The 13927-nt window shown below is 43.6% G+C and overlaps 1 protein-coding gene across 7 annotated transcripts in view; it reads right to left on the bottom strand.

Moving 5' to 3' along the window:
• Positions 1-13927, bottom strand: part of col11a1a (collagen, type XI, alpha 1a) — an 88659-nt gene that overhangs the window by 42776 nt on the left and 31956 nt on the right. For 5 of the 7 annotated variants that reach the window (XM_036935177.1, XM_036935180.1, XM_036935179.1 and 2 more), the window contains 12 exons: positions 9552-9605; positions 9283-9324; positions 8904-8966; positions 6168-6242; positions 5810-5893; positions 5080-5136; positions 4099-4152; positions 2942-2995; positions 2586-2639; positions 2370-2423; positions 697-750; positions 552-596 (listed from right to left, as the gene is read on the bottom strand). In XM_036935177.1, the coding sequence (XP_036791072.1) occupies positions 552-596; positions 697-750; positions 2370-2423; positions 2586-2639; positions 2942-2995; positions 4099-4152; positions 5080-5136; positions 5810-5893; positions 6168-6242; positions 8904-8966; positions 9283-9324; positions 9552-9605 (690 nt within the window). Of the gene's footprint in view, positions 1-551; positions 597-696; positions 751-2369; positions 2424-2585; positions 2640-2941; positions 2996-4098; positions 4153-5079; positions 5137-5809; positions 5894-6167; positions 6243-8903; positions 8967-9282; positions 9325-9551; positions 9606-10822; positions 11117-13927 lie in introns of all 7 variants that reach the window. The other 2 variants (XM_036935175.1, XM_036935176.1) reach the window with 1 other exon arrangement.

The following is a 13927-nucleotide window of genomic DNA, read 5'->3' as shown; positions in this document are numbered from 1 at the left end:
TTACCCTTGTAAAAAATATTCAATGTTCCTGTCTGGGGGCATTCCCTCTTTCACCTGAGCCTGCTTTCCCCCGTGAGCTCACAGTTCCTTCATTATACTGTATCTGGAATGCTCCAGTGAGATAGAGAACCGCTGCCTATGGTCTACCTATTGTCCCTTCTCCACTTGCCTCACTAGTTCCACCCCGCCTAGACCAGATAACATTTGCGTTTGAGACGTCTCAGTCTGGGGCACCCAATAAGTAGACCAGAGCCCCCTCATCAGAAAAAATGAGGGGGTGGGATGTCTCGCTTTCTCTACTGTCTCTGGGTCACAGAAAACAATGTTTAAGTCATCTGTGGAACAAATGCCCCATTAAGAAAACACTGCACCCTAACGGACTAATATGATTCATACATGAAATAACTGATACAGAAGTAGTCGAGCTGTCAACCAGAGGAGATAGTAGGTCATAACAGGGTGGTTGAATACTTGTATTACTCCAATACCGTTGTTACACTGTAGGGTCCTATTTATCAAACCTAATAGCAATTCAGTGGACGCTTTCTTACACTCTCTCCAGCCAATCCCCTTGGCCCGATCTCTCCATCCTCGCCCTGCACAGAGAGGAAAAACAGTTTGTTTACATAGTAAGGACGGAGGGATGTAAATGAAGAAGAGGAGTGGGAGGATGATGAAGGGGGAGAGGATACTCACTCTCTGTCCATCCTCTCCAGGGGCTCCAGGTGGTCCCAGTGGTCCTGTCTCCCCCTATGGGAGAGAGGGGGGTATAGAGTGGGAGAAAGAGAGAGAGAGAGAGAGAGAGAGAGAGAGAGAGAGAGAGAGAGAGAGAGATGTGTGCTATTATTATTATTAAAGAGGATTGGGCCAGGCCAGCTGTAGACTTGAAGCCGCTCACAACCTCTTATTTACTTCAGACTGGCTGGCTGTGCTGGCTGGCTGGCTGGCTGACTGGCTGACTGGCTGACTGGCTGACTGACTCTGTTGTTACCTTGATGTTACCCAGGCCAGGATTAGGAACCGCACGCCCAGGCTGGAAATATCTGAGGCCTCCTAATATCTGTCTTTGTCTCTGTCCCTTCTCTCTGTTTCTCTACCTCTCTGCAGCCCAAGCTCCTATTTAGCCTGGTGGGGGACTTGTGTGGCTTGCCTCTTCTAAGTGCCCTTCAAGCAGACAGTACAGAACAGGACTGGCACTGGGAGTTCTGTATATGCACGTGTATCATTGTAGCATGACCGAGATCTTCAACATGCTGCCTGGCTATGTGTCTGGTGAGTAACTCTATGGAAGAGATCGATATAAGAGGATCAATGTGTCCAAGCTATTGGTCCGACTAAAGTCTAAATAATGCTAACTTTATTTAGTGATTTTTAAATGACCACTTCAAAGCCATTCAGATTAGCTCTACAATAATACAATAAATATATATCATTCAGCATTTCATTTCCTGAATGAAGGACTTAGCTGATTGTACAATATCGCACACACAAAAACTCAAGACAGATTATTCAGTAGTAACACCCACAAGCTAACGTCGCCAAAAATGTCAAAGACGTTTTATAACTTCCAAAAAACCCTGGTATTTCCAAAATCCCCTGTTCAGAGTCTAATAGCGTTGGCATTTTGTTTTAAGCCAATTTGGTTTTATCAAATAGGGCAACAGTGTTTTTACCCATAAGCCTATAAACGTCCAAGGCCATTTGTTTCTCAGACCAACACTAGTCTATTGTTCAATGATAGTCAATCAGTATGTATCCCCTTGATCACCTGCTGTACTAAATCTCACTGTAATTTACCTCAGATCCTCTGGAATGAGTGATAATACTAGACGTAAAAGACCCGTGTTTTTGGAACATACTGTGTCGTTGGCCATACCACGACCCATATTCTCTCTCTTTCACTATTTGTTCAAGCGGGTGGACGGACGGGTTGAAGAGCGAAGGTGACTTCAAATCAGACCCTCAATCGAAGTGAACCAGTAAAGGTACTGAAAGTCATGTTTTGTAGAGGGAGAGAACAGGGAGATCCTGATCATTTGATGTCTGCTTCATGGGTCATTTCCCTGAGATAGTATGCAGGCTCTCAACTGCCTAAGGTACAGATGTAGGATCTTCATTTAAAGCCAGTTTGCTACAGCAGGAAAAATACATTTTCATTGTTATGTGGATTATAATTCATGGACATTTTTGTAGGGGGTGATACATTTTTTCGGAAAATGTCAAACTTCAAAAGCCTTTTTAAACCTCAAATACAGTTTTAGTTGTCTTGTACCAGGGTGATCAAATCAAGATCCTACATCTGTATTCCCATTAAGGAAGAGGTGAACATGCAGGAGCTTGTGACTTTGTGGTGACGTTACTATACTCACCCTGTGTCCCTTCTCACCAGGCAGACCGGGAAGGCCATCAAAGCCTCTGTCACCCTGTGGAGAAACAATGTGACAATGACCACCGAGTCCAAAGACGACACAGACATCATCCTGCATAGGTTTACAACACAATATTGTGATCAAAACAGAGCAGTCACACTTGACAGAGACAAGTGACTAGGGAAAAGTGACTAGTAGACAGAGGTCCTCGTGTACCTTAGAGCCTGACTCTCCAGGCATTCCTCGGGCCCCATCGGCTCCGCCACGACCCTACAAGAGAGAGAGAGAGAGAGAAAGAGATAGGCTGAACATGGTAGCATCAAGACCAATCAGGCCATGACATCTACCTGGAAATACAGCTACAGACAATTATGTGTCCACTGCCAGGTTGTCTTTTTTGGTCATTCTAACTGGATTTTAGCACATATCAGACATCTGTTTTTGATTCATTAGGATAAACCTCTCAGATCTCACACGGCACACACACACACACACACACACACACACACACACACACACACACACACACACACACACACAAGCGCTAGATGAGGGTCACTCAGTTCACTTACCCTCTTGCCAGATTTGCCTATTTGTCCTGCAGACCCTTGGACTCCCCTGGGGCCCTGTGAATAACAAGTGATGTAGTGAGGTATTGGTAAATGTAGTGAGGTACTGACAACTGTAGTGAGGTACTGGTAACTGTAGTGAGGTACTGGTAACTGTAGTGAGGTATTGGTAAATGTAGAGAGGTACTGGTAACTGTAGTGAGGTATTGGTAAATGTAGAGAGGTACTGGTAACTGTAGTGAGGTACTGGTAACTGTAGTGAGGTATTGGTAACTGTAGTGAGGTACTGGTAACTGTAGTGAGGTATTGGTAACTGTAGTGAGGTACTGGTAACTGGGGTGAGGTAATGGTAACTCTAGTGAGGTTTGGGTAACTGTAGTGAGGTTTGGGTAGCTGTAGTGAGGTATCGGTAACTGATGTGAGGTATAGGTAATTGTAAAGAGGTATTGGTAACTGTGGTGAGGTATGGGTAACTGTATTGAGGTATTGGTAACTGTAGTGAGGTATGGGTAACTGTAGTGAGGTATTAGTAACTGTAGTGAGGTATGGGTAACTGTAGTGAGGTATGGGTAACTGTAGTGAGGCATGGGTAACTTTAGTGAGGTACTGGTAACTGTAGTGAGGTATGGGTAACTGTAGTGAGGTATGGGTAACTGTAGTGAGGTACTGGTAACTGTAGTGAGGTATGGGTAACTGTAGTGAGGTATAGGTAACTGTAGTGAGGTATTGGTAAATGTAGAGAGGTACTGGTAACTGTAGTGAGGTATTGGTAAATGTAGAGAGGTACTGGTAACTGTAGTGAGGTACTGGTAACTGTAGTGAGGTACTGGTAACTGTAGTGAGGTATGGGTAACTGTAGTGAGGTATGGGTAACTGTAGTGAGGTATTGGTAAATGTAGAGAGGTACTGGTAACTGTAGTGAGGTACTGGTAACTGTAGTGAGGTATTGGTAAATGTAGAGAGGTACTGGTAACTGTAGTGAGGTACTGGTAACTGTAGTGAGGTACTGGTAACTGTAGTGAGGTACTGGTAACTGTAGTGAGGTATGGGTAACTGTAGTGAGGTATGGGTAACTGTAGTGAGGTATGGGTAACTGTAGTGAGGTATAGGTAACTGTAGTGAGGTATGGGTAGTCTACAGGTATATGTTTATCCTCTCACCTGAGGACCAGGATCTCCACTGTCACCTTTAAGTCCAGCAGAACCAGGAACACCCTGAGATAGAGATGGACCAGTGAGAAACATGGACACAAACCTTAAGTCAGTCTTATGGCTTGATCATAACTCCACACAGCCAGTAAGGTGAATATGTGTTTCACACAAGGAAACAGCAGATGGCGACATTTAGCTGTTAGTTGATGCCTCTTGTGTTGTTTGAACAGATTCATTGACATGTATTGAAGAAAAAAAGAAAAGTTTATCAAAACAATGTTACAAAACCATTGTATAGAATTATATTCCAGGCAAAGTAATAACTCTTCATCTTCATCTGTTTTTAAAAGGATTTAGATAGGATGACTAAATGTGTGAGTATCTTAAATCAGGTTACATCTTGAACATCTCCATGTGTCAGCTATCTAGTCAGCACCAAACATGTATTATTCAACAGAGATGAATGTGTATGACAAAAAAAATATATATAGAATATATGTGAATTTCCTTTTGGGGAAATTGAGTATTTTTGGGGCATATACTTAAGTCTAAAATGGTGGGGTTCTATTGCAGGGCTAGGTAGAACTTTTGAAGCACCTTACCGGTCTCCACGACTGAAACATTCCCAACTAGTGATTTAATAATTACAGCCAAGTTTTAAGAACTATTATGAACTTTGTGGTTTTAAAGGGGAAAACCTAAGGTAGACCTATCAAATGAACACAAAGGGAAATGCACTAGAATTATAAAAAGAAGCTTCAACCCTCTAATCTGGTTCATGTTTCATCTCCACTCAGGGACCTATATAGCTGGTTAATAGCTCATAGGAAGGATGAAAAATAGCGGTGAATTGTAACATAATACTTGGTAGGTTTCTGACAGGGCAGTCGATGACCTGTGTTCACCATTCCTTACATGAGGTGGAAAGACTTAGCAAGAGGGACGTGTTTGGCTGTGTGTGTTATGACGGGTGGAAGAACTGAAAATTACCACTGGACCGGATCTTCCTGTGAGACCCATTGGACCTGAGGGACCTCTCATGGCGAGCTGTGGGGTAGATGGCGGGAGGGTGGAGGGGGGTGGAGAAGGGAAGGGATGACAAATCACCAGTCAGAACGAGACACCCTATATATGCCACAGCGCCCCACAGACATCCTAACAACCTAACTCAAACACTCTCTTATAGCCCACTACTACTCTTCCTCTGTGGTGTCATAGGTTTACCGTAAGTGAAACATGATGACGCAATGGCCTACACTTGTACAAGACCCAATCCTTTCTTTCTCTCTCTCTCTTTCCTCAGTCACCTGTTGGTCTGTTGGGATGGCCCACCCGTGGGTCATGAACTCCTGTAGTATTTTTAAATGCCTCCTGCATCTGTCCAAACAGGCTGTGGTCCTGCCTGTGGCCTGCTCAGCACCTCTCTCAGGGCCCCCCACCACTCCACTCCCCCCTTACCATGAACCACAGCTGTGAGAAGACACACACTTATAACGAGCAAGATAGCTGAAATGCCAATGAGGTTCTCTTTTTAATAAAAAAATATTTTAATTTCAAGAGAGATAGCTGCGCCAGTTTTACCCCCTCAAAGGCTACACTGGAGCCGCTTGGCCTCCTTTGGCCCACTTCAGCCCTGGTGTACTGTTAGGCCTGCTTTGGCCACCTGCTGCAGCCATGGCATTCGGCCCTCTTTGGCCAATTACGGCCCTGGTGTACTCACTCTAGCCTGGGAGAGGATGGCCTGGGCTTGGGCCTCCTGAGCAGACACCACGGGTCCCTTCTCTCCGTCCCCTCCAAAACGGAACTGTCACACAGAGAAACACAGGCCTTACAAAAAACTAATCACAATCATGCTGCGTGTGAACAACGAACATCTAAATCTCAATCAAGGATATGGACCAAGAAAGACAACATATGGATGGATCATGATCAATGATCACGCGAGACAATCAATCAATTCATTTATTTTTGACCTTTTTACATCAGCAGTTGTCGTAAAGTGCTTTACAGTTGCCAATACATTTAAATACTGGTAGATATTAGTGTTTGTTGGATTGTATGTCAGGTCTGGTACTTACTGGCAGCATCAGCATGGTACCAGGAGGACCTGGTAAACCGTCGGCTCCTGCCAGACCAGCCCGCCCTGCGGGACCCTTGGAAAAGGAGTCACAGAGAGGAGGTGATAAATCTGAATGAACAACCATCAGGATGGAAAGATGCCATGCTAGAACATGCCCAGAGAGAGGGGGGGGGGGGGAGAGGGGGAGAGAGAAGGGAGAGAGAGAGGGAAAGAGAGGGAAAGAGAGGGAAAGGGAGGGAGGGAGGGAGGGAGGGAGGGAGGGAGGGAGGGAGGGAGGGAGGGAGGGAGGGAGGGAGGGAGGGAGGGGCAGAGAAACATACACCCTATGTTCACCACTCAAAGGGAAAATAAGAACATCCTCATCATTCTCATCCATCCATCATTACAACAACAGAAAGATAAGGAGAGGAGAGGAGAATAGCCTCACTACCAGGTGGCTGGAAGTGACTGTACTCAGCTGGAATATCTAGGAATGTACTGTAATAACTACTTTACCATATGTACTTGAGTAAAGTATCAGAGCAGAGGACTCTACAGCAGCCCAGGTGATTATCCTGTCCTTTCGGCCTGACCCATTTCCTTCACTTACACTGACCACAGAGTGGTGTCACGTTGGGTGGAAGGACATTTGCAGCTGGACAAAGAAGTACTAATTTATGGTACACATGGCAAGTGTGTACTTAGTCTAGTTATGTGAGGTGTTTTAGGGAGGTTGGTTAGAGGTGTATGGTATTACGCCCTGCTCAGGGGCAGAGTAGAACATAATCTGAATACGAATCCTCTTTGGTTCAGGAATTGTGATTATTAGGCAAAATGAGTACGCATCAATATGAAATGATCATGTTGAGCTGTAAATATAACTATACACACACATAGGGATAGGCCAACACAAACACACACAGTAAATGGCAGAGGTGTGTTTGCCCAGGGACGGTTGGCATCATTAGCATGCCTCTCCATTCCCTCCTCACACAACCAGAATAACCTGGCCTCTCTGTGAGCCATGGCTCTGTCCTCTCTCCAAAACCAATAGCCACTTGCGTGCCTGGCTGTGTGTCTGTGTGTGTGTGTGTGTGTGTGTGTGTGTGTGTGTGTGTGTGTGTGTGTGTGTGTGTGTGTGTGTGTGTGTGTGTGTGTGTGTGTGCGTGCATGTGTGCGTGCGTGTGCGCGTGCGTGTGTGTGTGTGTGTGTGTGTGATCGATTGTAGCCATTCCAAGAAAATTTTTTTTTTTTAATTTGATGATTTTATGTTAATTTTATACTATTGCCAGTACTAATAATATTAGTATAATAGTATAATATATTCAATAATATTAAATGAAACACAAATTATTCTATTGAAACATATTTTGTAATTACTGAAATATATTCTCTAATTCTCTAATTCATGAATGTGTTCATTCGTTCATTCTTCCATTCATAGAGCAAACTGACATACTGCCACCTAGTGAGTTAGAGAACATGTATTACACTGTTCCACGGTCGATTACAATGTTCACTAATAGCTGGTCTGAGCATGTAACTTTATCTTACTATTCCAAATCATCTGGTTCTGTAGGAATTGAGGAAATCAAAGTGTTCAAAAGTGACCTTAACCAAGTGCCTTAACCGTCAGTCTGTGGTGTGTTAAGAAAGGAAGCCATTTCTAAGTATTCTGCCACAGCTTAATGCTGATTACGAGTGTCTGTCTATAACAGGCTATAACACTCATTAAAGCATCTCAGAGTAGAAGTACTGATCTATGACCAGGTCCCCCTTGTCCATGTAATCATATTCATTAGGATCTAAAAGGCAAAGCTGATTCTAGATCAGCAATCCTACTCTGATATCATTTATACAGGCCCTGAAAACACAATATGATGACTTTATACATGGAATCGGCTGTACTGTTGGAGCTAATGAAAACAAGACTTTAACCATCTGTGGGTTTCCCCTCCTCTCCACCCTACAGTCATCCTTTCATCTCTCTCTGTCTCCCTAGTTCTCCATCCAGCTGCACATGCCTTCTCTCTTCTCCCTTGCTATTTCATCCCCCGCTCTCTCTCCCTCTCTCTCCCTCTCTCTAATTTAATGTTTTTCAACTGTCTCTTCAGTCTCTGTTAATGTGTGTATATATTCTACAGTAATTTCACTGTAGACCGTTTGTAGTCATTGTCAAACATAAAAACTACAACCACTAGATGACTTAAACTGCCCTCAGATGGAGACCGTCCTATGTGACGGGACCACACAGATTGACCATGACAAGACAAGGGAAACAAACCTCCCTTGTAAAACTACTGTGTTGCTTCCTGACTGAGCCACAGGAAGCAACACAGTTGACGACAGACCTGACATGGGAATTCCCCACTTCACTCCTCCATCTTTCTTCCTCTCCATCTCTCCCTCTGCACTTTCTTTCTCCCAGAGGTAGCATAAACACACACATTCACACATGCTTACAGAGAGAGAGCGCGAGAGTGAGAATTAAAAAGAGAGCGAGAGAGAGGGAGGGATAGAAAGAAAGAAATAGAGCCAGAGTGTGTGAAATATATATATATATATATATATATATATATAGAGAGAGAGAGAGAGAGAGAGAGAATAAGAGAGATAATAAGAGAGAGAGAATAAGAGAGAGAGAGAATAGGAGAGAGAGAGAGAGAATAAGGGAGGGAGAGAGAGAGAGAGAGAGAGAGAGAGAGAGAGAGAGAGATTAAGATAAAACGAGGAGTATACAGGAACAGAGTCTCACCCTGTCACCAGGATCTCCAGCAACACCAGGGGGTCCATGCAGACCTGAGGGGCCTGGTAGACCCTACAGAAACACAACCCAGTCAAAACAAGGCACGGCAATGTTGTTACATAAGCCCGAATCCTGAATTGAGATAGATCCCTATACATTGAGGCTGACTCACAAATCATGTACAGTGTGCTACTTAATAGAACATTTTCATTGAGGTTTGAGTAAAGATCTGTCCCATTCTTTTGACATCCTAAATGACACCATAGTTCACTACATTAAACCAGAGCCCTATGGCCCTGGTCAAAAGTAGTACACTATAAAGGGAACAGGGGGTCATTAAGGACGTTCCCATAGCCTTAGGATGAATAGATAGATATGTGTTACTCACAGCTGGGCCTGCAGGTCCAGGAGGTCCTTCAATCAGCATGCCCTAAAAGTGATGGACAGACAACATGAATTAATAAACGGGACAGCAAGGAGAAACACAAACATGGGGCAGCAATTACCACAGCACTTACACAGCACTACACAGCACTACACAGCATGGAGGAGCACATTCATTAATAACCAAACAGTTATTTCAACTTCCTGTATGACACAATTTGTTTGGGTACACGTATTCCCTCAACACCGGCAGTGTTGTGTTTAGGGTCTTACAGGTTCGATCACAGCGGGTTCGCCCTTCTCTCCTTTCTCCCCACCACCAGCCACCTGTGAAGATAGGGAGGACACCTGTATGAGCTTCTTCATATGGAGCTACAGTCACTGGATCAATGACAAGCGGGGTTGGGCGGAATGATGGGGTGCGAAGAATGAAAGAGGCAATTCCACGAGCAAAGAACATGATCTTATCGACATGCGGGGTATAGGAATATGATATTTGTTACTAGAGTATAATGCTAAGGACAAAAGTGTAACAATCGTGTCAATCCAGTATCATATTCTTATATGGACACACCAGATTTAATAGAGTGATGTGTGATGAGCTAGTCAACAACTACAGTAATGAAGGAATGAAGAGCAGAGAGAGAGAAAGACAGAAGCAGGTAGAACATGTTAGTCTCAATGAAGAAGGATGGATCAACATGCGTGAAATGGAAAGCAGTGTCATTGCATTCATATGGATCACATGGGACCGTGTGTTAGGATGACTGGAGGAAACATACAGGGAATCAACACCAATGACTTGGTTTTAATATATAACATGAGTGACAAGGCAAGTATACTGAGTAGAAGTCTCCTGCCATGAGAGATTCGGCCTGACGGTCTCAGACACTAACGGCCATTGGCTCTATGATTTCCTGTCTCGAAGACATTAAAACAGACATAACTCAAAATGGAAATGTGGAGAGGAAGTGGTAGAATTCACTGTCTTGTGGTTATTTACTTCTGTGGTAGGTAGTTTGTGCGGTGTGTGTGTGTGTGTGTGTGTGTGTGTGTGTGTGTGTGTGTGTGTGTGTGTGTGTGTGTGTGTGTGTGTGTGTGTGTGTGTGTGTGTGTGTGTGTGTGTGTGTGTGTGTGTGTAGTTGGTAATTGCTGTTCCCTCAGACCTAGGCTCTGTTGAAGTTAAGTCGAAGGCAAGCTGCTACCTAAAAGTGTCATGCACTTTCCTTCTCCCTATCGGACCAACCTCTAAAATGTCTAGCCCATCCAGACAGTGGGACAGCGCAGGCAGACAAACGCATTCACAGACTGGGAAGGAAGGTGAGGTGTATGATTCAAACTAACACAGCCTCCACACACACAAACAGCATGACAATGACAGACAAACTCCCCATGCCAAGACAAACTAGAGCCACAATGCTTCTGAAGGGAGAGAGTTGTGATTTCCATAACCACAGCCCATAGGCCGGGTTGGGGCCCCACGGCGCACACCCCTGGTTCATGCACACACCCCTCAGTCGGGGGGCAAGGGGTGCCATACTTACTGCAGTCTGGGTGAATTCCTCCGTTTCCGCGGGAACCCCCAGCCCCACCTCTTCTTCAACAGTATCCATGTGGTTGGGTAGCTCAGCGGCCACATTTCCATACTCATCATACACCCCATACTCATACTGCTTATTGTCCAACACGCCCCCTAGGTCATACTCCTTAAAGTCATACTCGTCCACTCCGGGGTCCACACTGTCCAGGCCAGCCTCGGGGGCACCGGTGGGCTCCTGACTCAGTGGGGCGGCTCCAGTGACAACATAGTCACCAGCAACAATCTCCTCCTCGACAGCCTTTTGTTACCCAAGCAGCGGAGCGTTGAGGGGATGAGGGAGGTGGAGGGGTGAGCAACGGAGGGAACAGGGTTGTTAGTCAAGCAGTCATAGGTAGGTAGAGGAGACTACTGTCTATGTAAAGCCTTAGCAGGTCAAAATGAAACGAGCAGGGTGATCCATGGAGAAGGCTATGGTAATGTGGTAACACCTTATTTAAGTCCCATTTACCCTTGTGGAAATCTACAGTGCCTTGCGAAAGTATTCAGCCCCCTTGAACTTTGCGACCTTTTGCCACATTTCAGGCTTCAAACATAAAAATATAAAACTATATTTTTTGTGAAGAATCAACAACAAGTGGGACACAATCATGAAGTGGAACGACATTTCTTGGATATTTCAAACTTTTTTAACAAATCAAAAACTGAAAAATTGGGCGTGCAAAATTATTCAGCCCCTTTACTTTCAGTGCAGCAAACTCTCTCCAGAAGTTCAGTGAGGATCTCTGAATGATCCAATGTTGACCTAAATGACTAATGATGATAAATACAATCCACCTGTGTGTAATCAAGTCTCCGTATAAATGCACCTGCACTGTGATAGTCTCAGAGGTCCGTTAAAAGCGCAGAGAGCATCATGAAGAACAAGGAACACACCAGGCAGGTCCGAGATACTGTTGTGAAGAAGTTTAAAGCCGGATTTGGATACAAAAAGATTTCCCAAGCTTTAAACATCCCAAGGAGCACTGTGCAAGCGATAATATTGAAATGGAAGGAGTATCAGACCACTGCAAATCTACCAAGACCTGGCCGTCCCTCTAAAATTTCAGCTCATACAAGGAGAAGACTGATCAGAGATGAGGCCCATGATCACTCTGGATGAACTGCAGAGATCTACAGCTGAGGTGGGGGACTCTGTCCACAGGACAACAATCAGTCGTATATTGCACAAATCTGGCCTTTATGGAAGAGTGGCAAGAAGAAAGCCATTTCTTAAAGATATCCATAAAAAGTGTTGTTTAAAGTTTGCCACAAGCCACCTGGGAGACACACCAAACATGTGGAAGAAGGTGCTCTGGTCAGATGAAACCAAAATTGAACTTTTTGGCGTAAAAGCAACACAGCTCATCACCCTGAACACACCATCCCCACTGTCAAACATGGTGGTGGCAGCATCATGGTTTGGGCCTGCTTTTCTTCAGCAGTGACAGTGACATAAATGTCGTTCCACTTCATGATTGTGTCCCACTTGTTGTTGATTCTTCACAAAAAAATACAGTTTTATATCTTTATGTTTGAAGCCTGAAATGTGGCAAAAGGTCGCAAAGTTCAAGGGGGCCGAATACTTTCGCAAGGCACTGTATATGTTTTGTTGGTGAGATATTGATTTAACTTTATGATAGTGTGCAATTATTGTCTAGCCACAAAGTCATTACGTTGAGGACTAGTCTCTCACAGTGAAACAAACTGGTGTCTGTTACTCCGTAATGTTGATGCACTGTACGTGTGTCTTGCAACAGATATTATCATCGTCCAGTATTGACTTCAGGCCTAAAACAAAAAGGGACAAATAAAGTGTTACCTTGATGACTTAAAAAAAAGCATTATCAATTTAGATGATCGAATTTACATCAATCAGTCAGGTCTAAGACAGACTTTAGGTTCTTTCAGTCTTTAGGTTATTTCAGTCTTTAGGTTGTTTCAGTCTTTAGGTTATTTCAGTCTTTAGGTTATTTCGCTCTTTAGGTTGTTTTAGTCTTTAGGTTATTTCAGTCTTTAGGTTATTTCGGTCTTTAGGTTATTTCAGTCTAGGTTATTTCAGTCTTTAGGTTGCTTCAGTCTTTAGGTTATTTCAGTCTTTAGGTTGTTTCAGTCTTTAGGTTATTTCAGTCTTTAGGTTATTTCGCTCTTTAGGTTGTTTTAGTCTTTAGGTTATTTCAGTCTTTAGGTTATTTCGGTCTTTAGGTTATTTCAGTCTAGGTTATTTCAGTCTTTAGGTTGTTTCAGTCTTTAGGTTGTTTCAGTCTTTAGGTTATTTCAGTCTTTAGGTTATTTCAGCCTTTAGGTTATTTCAGTCTTTTTTGCACAAACATAATACATACCATCGGCATATCAATATATGTACAATGGTGAAAAAAGACTGAAATAGATTAAGTAAATCTGAAATGACACTACAAGCATATTTCATAAATGGTCAATCTACAATATAGCAATGTGCAAAAATGCAGAGTACATATGTGTACCAGGGATTTGATGTTCAATGCAGAGTACATATGTGTACCAGGGATTTGATGGTCAATGCAGAGTACATATGTGTACCAGGGATTTGATGGTCAATGCGGAGTACATGAGTGTACCAGGGATTTGATGTTCAATGCAGAGTACATGAGTGTACCAGGGATTTGATGTTCAATGCAGAGTACATAAGAGTACCAGGGATCTGATGTTCAATGCAGAGTACATAAGTGTACCAGGGATTTGATTATCAATGCAGAGTACATAAGAGTACCAGGGATTTGATACTACATTTACTAGATGATGTGGATAGATACCAAATGTTTATCATGTGACTGTATTATTTATGACATACTCTGCATTTGGCAAAGCTCAACAACCACTCAACAGCACTGTCATAACGAGTGATCGTTGTGGATTTCGCTAAGGAAGCCAACAAAATGGATGTCATGACACAGGTATCTGAGCTGATAATATCAGACTAAATTTAGTGAGGGAGAACCAGATTTTGGCATGTAGGGGAGAACGGGGGGAAAGGTGATCCAGTGGGCCCAGCTTACTCCATTTTACCCTATGGCCAATTTAAATGATATGCAAT

Source organism: Oncorhynchus mykiss, chromosome 11 (genome assembly GCF_013265735.2).
Source record: "Oncorhynchus mykiss isolate Arlee chromosome 11, USDA_OmykA_1.1, whole genome shotgun sequence".
In the NCBI taxonomy this organism is placed as follows: domain Eukaryota; kingdom Metazoa; phylum Chordata; class Actinopteri; order Salmoniformes; family Salmonidae; genus Oncorhynchus; species Oncorhynchus mykiss.
This window is presented reverse-complemented; position numbering and strand designations above follow the sequence as displayed.